Consider the following 8,975-nt stretch of genomic DNA (forward strand, 5'->3'; position numbering starts at 1 on the left):
TATATGTATAGGCTGTACGTTGTCACCTCCGTGTTTTCTCTACGTTTTCACCTCACCTATTCTCCACAAATATATTTGAATCTAGTATATAATTGTGGATACACGCAGTACGATGTCGCCTCATCTGTATATATGGAAGTTTATATAGTCTGTACGTTCTCACCTCAGGTGGTGTTTCCATGTCTGGGAGGCATGTTCGTAATGCTCTTACCGTACCTGCTTCCATGCCTCCCAGATATGACCGTTATCTGTCGATCCAGTAAAATAAGTTAACCATTGATTCAAGTTAATACAATAAATTGTTTAAACAATTTGCTATTATTTTTAAGAATATTATCTCATTTTTTATATTCTCATTTTCAACTTTTTCTTTTTTAATTAAAATAAGGCGAAAATTACTACAATTTAACCGAATTAATTGTTTGAACAAACTATTATTGTTTATACCTATCTTCTTCTATAGTTATGCTGCACAGTTGCGGTTTCTTAAAAATAATATCCACTTTTATTTACTTTTCAACTAAATTGAGGTAATAATTAAAGCAAATTAACAAAAAAACTTGAATAATTCGTAAATTCGCCTTCCATAACTTTATTGGAGAAGAAGTTTCGATTGGAGAAGACAAATGAGTCAAAAACTCACAATGTATTTGTCAAGATGTGCGACGTTTCGTTGGCATGGATTTGCCAATCTCATCAGGCATTATGAATAAATAGTTAAATCATAGTTTCTGTTTCAAACGTTTAAAAGAGATAAATAAAAGTTTTCATTATTTTTCATAATACTATCTGCAAATAATTCTATTAATTGATAATAAGAGATATGGTTTTTATGCAACTTTTAACTTTTCTATGAGTTTTCAGATTATGAAAAAATAATAACAAAAATCAGAGATGATGATTTTGTAAAAACATCTTTCTTTTTTGTTAATAGACTTTTTCGATGCAGAATTAAGTATTTGAAATATTCTTCAAATCTTGTACATGGGTCATATTAAATGTAACTTTTCCTTTGACAGAATATTTGAAACATTAGGAAAAGATTAAAAATACTTCATTAAAAAAAAAGTCTATCTTTTAAAAACTTCCTTCTGGTATTTATTTATGCTTCCATTATAACTGTGTAGTCAAAGAAAAACTGAAAATTTCAGAAGAACCCTAAATAAAATGTTGAGTTAAAAATTCGAAAATTTTAGATAAAACTGCATCTATCGAGTGTTACAGCAGGATAAGATAATTATTAATAACAATAGTTTGTTTAAATATGTTTTCAATGAATTATTAACCCACTTGTATTGACAAGTGAAAAATGTGGTAAATTTAAAAAAAAACGAAACTTTCTAGCATTATTCTAAGAGAATAACTTTATAAATAATAAGAAATGTTTTAAACATTTATCTGTGTTAAATTAAATTTATTATTGCCTCTAACTGAAAAGTTTAAAAAATTGGATATTCTAGAAAAAAAGCGAACTTGTGAATATCATTTTTTTAAGAGCAATCATTTTTTTGTAGATTAAAACTAAATAGCGGGTGATATACATGGTAATGCGATAAAAACAAATTTGAACCATGCCTGATTACATTTCTATTTTTAAAGTATTTTTCTAGTCACTGAAAAAGAAATATTTTGTTCGTTTTTAACATGAAGATACTAGTTTTTAAATTGGAAACCATAAGAAAAATTCATTTCAACGTGAATTCTGCAATCTACTTGTGAAAGAACTCTGTCAAAAGTGTAAATGAATTCTACTAACGACAAATTTTAAGAAATTGAGAAAGCGTACATCTTTTAAAGGGCATCGTGCTCTGCATTTTTTGCCTAATAAATTTATTTTTAAAAAGGTAAAATTGACATGAAAATATTGTTCAAGTTATTTGCTGTTTAAAAATAACAATAATTTTCAAAATATTCAAACCGATTTAGAAGAATAATCTTTTGAGAAATTCATATTATTTTCTATTAAATGGGGAAGAAATGGTTTACGAATATAAATCTAATAAATTACGGGATGTTTCAAAATTCTGAAATATAAATTTCCATTTGATGAACTAGAAATTGTAAAATTATAGCATCAGTTAATAAATAGTACAAATAAAAGCCTGAAAACGTTTCAAAATCTTGCTCACTACCATTTTCGTTCTATTTTTGATGCGTAATTACAGAAAAAAATTTTAGTCAAATTTAAAACGTATGTTTTCCACTAGAACTTTTTAGGCAAATATTGAAGATATTTGAATTTTCACCTTTAATACTATATTCTTTTATGGAAAACTGAAAGTAAATCTTAAAGTAAAAAGTTAATTTTCGTCCGCATTTCTTATTTATAATATTCGCAAATTGTAACGTAAGAGGCTCGTTACAATAATTAGCCTAAATTAATCAAATGTATTCAAGAAATCGTTGATTACCTTACAAGTATGTTTGACGTATTTTTTATACGTGCCCAGGTTCATATTTACGAAGTGAAGTTGCCATTCATAGCTTTTTTAATAAACTCTTAAAAAGTAAAAATTTTTTTGGGTAAATAATTTAAAAGGCAGTGTAATCTTGGTTTAGACTGGCATTATGTTATTACATTGCAGTAAAATAATTATTTTTTAACCAACACCCCCTTAAACGAGAAAAATCTGGATTCTTTGAATTCGCTGAAATCATTGAATTCGTTGAATACCTTGAATTGTATGAATGCCTCGAATTAACTACATGCCTTGGATTTGCTGACTGTCTTGAATTCTCTAAATTATTTAAATTCTCTGAGTTTCTTAAATCCTAAGAATCCCTTGAATTTTCTAAATCCTTTGAATTCTTGGAAACCTTGAATTCTCTGAATCCCTTCAAATTTCTGAATTCCCTTAATTACCTGAACTCCTTGAATTCTCTGACTTCCTTGATTTTTCTGAATTCCTTAAATTCCTTGAAATCTCTTAATTTTTCATTTCTCTAAATTCCTTGTATTACCTGAATTTCTTGAATTGTCTGAATGAATCGGATTCTCTAAACACATTAAATCCCCTGGATTCCTTTGATTTTGCTGAATGCCTTAAAATCTCTAAGTCCCTCGAATTCATTGTATTTCTAGAGTTCTCTGAATTCTTGAATTCACCGAATTCCTTGAATTCTTTGCATTCTTTGAATTAACTGAATACCTTGGAGTTTTTGAATGCCTCGAATTCTCTGAATTTCTTGAATTCTGGGAATCCCGTGAAATCCCTGAATACCTTGAATTCTCTTAATTGATTTAAGTCTCTAAATCCCGTAAAATTCTCTGAATCACTTCAAACTTCTGAATTTTCTTAATTATCTGAAATTTTTGAATTCTATTAATTCCTAAAATTCCTTGAATTCTCCGAATTCCTTAAATTTCTTGAAGTCTCTCAATTTATTAAATTTTCTGAATTCCTTGAATTTTCTGAACGCATCGGATTCTCTGAATCTTTTGAATTCTCTGGATTCCTTGAATTGGCTGAATGCCTTGAAATCTCTGAATTCCTTCGAATTCTCTCAATTCATTGCATCTCTAAATCCCTTGAATTCTCTGTATTCCTTCAATATTCTGAATTGCTTGAATACTTTGAATTCCTTGAATTCTCCTGATTCCTTTAAAGATCTGAATTCTACGAGTAATATGAATTTCTTGAATTCTAGAACCCCTTGAATCACATGAATTCTTTGAATCCTCTGAATTTATTAAATTCACTCAATTGAATTCTCTATATACCTTGAATACTCTGAATCCCTTGAATTTCATAAATTCATTGAATTCAAGGAATATCTTGAATTCTCTGAATTTATTGAACTCAAGGAATTCCTTAGGTCCGTTGAATTTCATAAATTCTCTTAATTACTTAAATTCTCTGAACTTCCCGAATTATCTGAATTCCTTGAATTCGCTGAATTCTACGCATTCCATTAATCATATCTAGATATAATATTTTTAATTTTTATGAATTTATTTAATTGAATCATAAAAACTCAGGGCGAAAAAGGATTTTTGTCCAAACTAATAAAGAAACAAAAGTGTACATTTATTCAATTTTTCCTTAAACTTGGTTTTATTTGTCAATTTTAACATTTTTGACTTGGCTTCTTGTAATTTATTGGAATTCTTTTGAATTTTCAAAATTCACGTAATTTCTTCCAAAACTTATTTTTACCTAAACCAATGGGGTTTCTTTTTTAATTTTAAAAGTCTTTATTTAATTGATCCTCGGGATAAAATTACAAAATAATGACAGATTTTGAAATATTCTAGAGTTAAAAAAAAAATTCTTTGTCATTATTAAGACCTGTAACCAATTTCAAAAGATTTAAAAGCATTTTAAATATTAAGGTTACTTTAAAAGATTATAAACAAATTGTTAATGGATTCCTGTGATTTAATCAGATTTGGAAGAATCTTAAATATTTCAGGGTAATGGAAACGATTCGCAGGCACTTTCGAAAGACTTTGAAAAGTTTTAAGGGATTTTAAAAGATACAAAAAGATTTGAAATGTTTTAGGAAATTTTAAAAGATTCCTAGAACTTTTTAAATTTATTTCAATAGCTTATGGGAATTAAAAAAATGAATTATTTTAGTTATTTTAAGAGATTCCAAAGCATTTTTAGGAGATTTTTTATTCAAAAAATATAAAATAAAAATTTCTTTTTTCATACCTTTTATATATATTCTATCATACTATTTCTCATTTGTGAAAATTCAATTGCATTCTTGAACTTTATTTAAGAATATATAAATATAAATTATAAATATGTAAATATAATTCTATATAATTTATAAAAAAGGAAAATAGGGCGCCGTCAAAATGCTTCAAAAGCATTTCAAATAAAATTGTAGCGTAAATACTTCTATAAGTTATTGTTTTAGTGGCCATGAACCTAATATTCCCTGAAGAAAATTATTCTGATATATATATATATATATATTGGATTTGTCAAATTACGAGTTTAAAAATAAATATTGTCAAATAATGTTACAACCATTTTTTAAATGTTTGAAATTCACAAGCGTTACTTGTATTGAGCTGAAAAGGATCAAAATCAAGGATTCTTAGTTTTATATCTCTATACTCTCTCGGGTAATGTGATTAACTCAACTTTTTCTCTTTTTTTCTCTTTGACGACTTCTAAAATTGATGCACTTCATTTCTTTATTTCTGTTATTTGAATTTTCATTACTTAAAGATTTTTATTTCTGGAATTTTAAAATTGGATCTACAGATAATCCCTCTAATGCATTTTCTAGGTATACAGTCAAGTTTGATATGAATTAAACTTTAACGAAATTTATAAAATTGACAAAAAAAGAGCAATTCATTATTGCGACAAGAAGAGAAGCCCAAACCTAAATAATGGCAAAATATTTTATCTCATAATTTTTTATTTTAAATATATTTATGCGCATGTTTGTATTTTTACATTTGCCTGAGTAAAAATGCTTCGACTTGAGTCCGACTTGAATTGCCCCCAATCAAGACATGCTGAAGTCGAAAAGTTAGACTTGAGCATGTCTCAGTTTTGAGACGGAGCCAGACTTCAATGTATGTCTTGGGGACAAGTTTCTATATCTTGAAGACATAAATTTATCTCTTGGGCCGAATTTTTATGACTCCAACACGAACGGTTTATAACTTCGAGTATATACCTGTCCCAACAAAAAGGGTAATTCTGACTGTCATAAAAGCTAATATTTGTTAATGATTAAACAATCTTCTATACTTTAAACAATATACATATTCAATCAACTAACTTACGGATTTCCATTTGTTCTATACTTGCTTGACGATGATATTTGTTTTTACGTATTTCTAACGGCTTAGGAGATCCTTCTAGAAAATTAGAATTTTTATATGTTTGAAGAAAATTTTCAAGGGTTATACTCGTTCAGGCCCACAGATTCTGAGTTTTTTAATTAAAAATAACTATTTTAATAATTACAAATTTTTATTCCATCAATTTTAATCACATTTATGAGCCGAAAAAGGTTCGACTATCTCAGCCAAGACAAGGCTTGTCTTGAGATAAGTAAACGTCGTCTTAGCCAAGACAAGGCTCGTCTTGAGAGAAGTAAGCGTCCTTTTACCTGTCGTGACCATAAAAGTAAGATGAAGGCCTATGTCTCGACTCAGTTTTGAGACGCAGCCAGACTTGGAGACGAGCTCAAGACATAACCAAGTCGAACTCAAGTCGAAGCATTTTTAGTCGGGTGCTTCATGCAAAAGATGTAATTTGTATTAAGTTTTAATTTACAAAAGTTATTTTTATTCCTTGTTTATAAAATAAAAGATTTGCGAAGTAGACTTACAATTTATTTTAAAAATTTAAGGTTTTATTAGTTTTTCACGGAAAAGTAGCATTCCTAAGCAAAAATTATAAGAATTAAAAATGTTTCACACATTTAGATTCTTTTAGCCGTATTTCACACTGAAAACATATATTGCAATTAAAAATTATTTTAAACAAAAAACATTAAATTTGGAACGTTCATAACTTTTAAAACAATTTTATGTTACGGTAACGTTTTACACCAACAACTGGTATTTTAAATCAAAAATCACTATAGTTCAAATATAGGATTTGCAAGTTTTGAACAGTAACGATTTTCATATGAAATCAATTCTTTTGTATACAACATTTGGCTGGAAATTAATAAAATTTTGAATAAAAAAAAGGATTAGATTTTAAAGAATGTGTACAAAATCGCTATTTTTAGTAAAAAATCTTTAGATTTCAAATAAGATTCAAAATTTTCTTCAGTAGTAGGTCTTCAGGTACTCACTAGGTAGAGATGCCGCAGTTATGACATGGCCGCAGACGTGACTTGCCGCATCTGTTTGATTAAAATTGATCTGTTATGGTATTTGTATTCAACTATTTGGTTTAAAATTAAACTATTTTCTTGAATTGAAAAATTAAATTTTTATTAATATTTCATATCTTCGGGCAGAAAATTGGACTATTTTGTACAAACCCCTTCATTAATCTTAAAAGAATGTTTACAAAGATTTAAACAGATTACCAAAAATTAAAAAAAAAATAACCTGGATGATTTTCAGGCATTTTTTTAAAAACTTTGCTGGTTTTATAAATGATTGTAGAAAAAATTGTAATCAATTTAAATAATACTCAGAAGTTTTGTAAGAATTAAAAAATTAATTTAAAAAATGAAAAGATTCCAAAAAATTAAAAATTAAATCATATACAAAAATATTATTAAGATTCCTATGAACATTAAAACTGTTTTTTTTTAGAAACTTTATTATAAGATAGTATTCAACATTTTGAAGCTATTTAAGGATTTTTATGATCTGAAGATAATGACGGTCGGAGTGAAAGTCATCGGATCTTATAAAGAGGAATTTTAAGTTGTCAAAATAAATTGTCAACTAGGAACAAAACTAACTTCCAAGAAAATAAGGAAAAAATTCAACTTTGAATAGGATATTTAAATTTTTAGTCAAAACATTTAATTTTCAATTGGTAGAAAGATTGTTTCTAAAAATAATATACTTTTGATAATATTTGGTAAGATAGAAGAATTTATGTTTTTATAAACAAATTAGATGAATAAATTTCAAATTTTAGAAAATAAAGTACAACGAATTGGTTCCTTCGATTCCAATAGCTTTAGATTAAGTTGAATATCTAAGTTAGTCATAAACGTTAAATAAAATGTATTAATAAGTATTCTTATGAACAATTTTTTATAGTTAAGTACTAACTATAAAATATTCCAGGAAATTTTACTGAGTGAATCTTAGCATGAAGTGTAATTCTTCATTCTCAAACTATTCGAATTAAACCGATTTTTTTCTAAGTGTAACTCCCCAACCGTGTGAATTTTTATAAATTTCGAATTCTGTTGTGTAAAACTGAATTCGTTTGAAATTTTTGGACGGAAAAATTATTATATTTCAAATTAAAAGCATTAATCAAAGAACAAGCAAACCAGGTGTCACGCGTTGGATGCAACGGTCGGGGTATATATAGCAGGCACTACATGGAACGAGTGATCCCAGATCTGAAACGAGACGTGGTCCAATTCTATCACAGGTCTATGTTCGTGTGAATATAGTAGGAGACGATATACATGACTGGGTTGCGCGCGCAACCCATTTCTCCTCTTCTGAATTTGAAAACTCGAAGGTCCACGATTGCTGGTCGGAAAACTTCGGTGGTTCTATTTATATCTCGATCCGCTTTGAAATAAAATCAAGAAATCTGAAAAATCTGAAATCTGAAAAATTGCACCCGCTTCCAGCGAAATCGCGGTAAAATTTCAGCCACAGCCACGTCTCACAACCGTGAGATAGGTGATTACAGTCTGTAAAGGAATCAATACGACGATCCAGCAAAAGCCTCGTGCACCCTAAGAACACGGAGCGACCCAAGGACAACCGCCTTCTGTATTTTTCCCGCAAGTGTTTTAGAATATTTTTGACACACAGGGATGCTTTTTAGGCCATTAGCAACTGAAAGCTTGGCACCTCCAAGAGCGCCGATGATAAGGACGATTAATTTAACAGAATATTCCGGGTACAAGCGTTGCAACTCCCTTATAAGGTCTCGATACCTCTCTTTCTTTTCATTCTCCTTGGCTATGATGTTTTTGTCAGCTGGTGCCGAAAATTCGATAACGAACATGGTTCGCTTCTCGCAGTCAAGAAGAACCATGTCAGGCCTCGAGTGAGAAACAGAAACAATTGTCGAGAATATAAAGTTCCAGTATATGCGGCACTTCCCATTCTCGACAATTGACTCAATTTCCCTAGGAGCATTTAGAGGAGCGACATTAAAGTGAATGCCGCAGGAGTGACAGAGATGGTAACAAAGTATTCTCAGTGCCGCATTGCGCCTTTGATTGTAGGTCGCTTCCGCGTGAGTTGGACAACTAGATAGTATGTGAGCTAAATGTTCGGGGTGTGCATGGCACGCCCTGCAGCTATCATCGGGAATGTCTTGGCTCAAAATGTG

The 8,975-nt window shown here is 29.2% G+C and overlaps 1 protein-coding gene across 3 annotated transcripts in view; it reads right to left on the bottom strand.

Annotated features, from left to right (window-relative positions):
* LOC117175902 (KICSTOR complex protein ITFG2-like) overlaps nucleotides 1-8,975 on the bottom strand; it is a 187,177-nt gene that overhangs the window by 953 nt on the left and 177,249 nt on the right. The window contains exon 6 of one of the 3 annotated variants that reach the window (XM_033365731.1): nucleotides 6,781-6,831. The exons of the other annotated variants lie outside the window; for them this stretch is intronic. Within the exon in view, the coding sequence (XP_033221622.1) occupies nucleotides 6,799-6,831 (33 nt within the window). The 3' untranslated portion in view covers nucleotides 6,781-6,798. The remainder of the gene's footprint in view (nucleotides 1-6,780; nucleotides 6,832-8,975) is intronic. 3 annotated transcript variants of the gene reach the window in all.

The sequence above is a fragment of the Belonocnema kinseyi genome, chromosome 7 (genome assembly GCF_010883055.1).
Source record: "Belonocnema kinseyi isolate 2016_QV_RU_SX_M_011 chromosome 7, B_treatae_v1, whole genome shotgun sequence".
NCBI classification, from domain to species: domain Eukaryota; kingdom Metazoa; phylum Arthropoda; class Insecta; order Hymenoptera; family Cynipidae; genus Belonocnema; species Belonocnema kinseyi.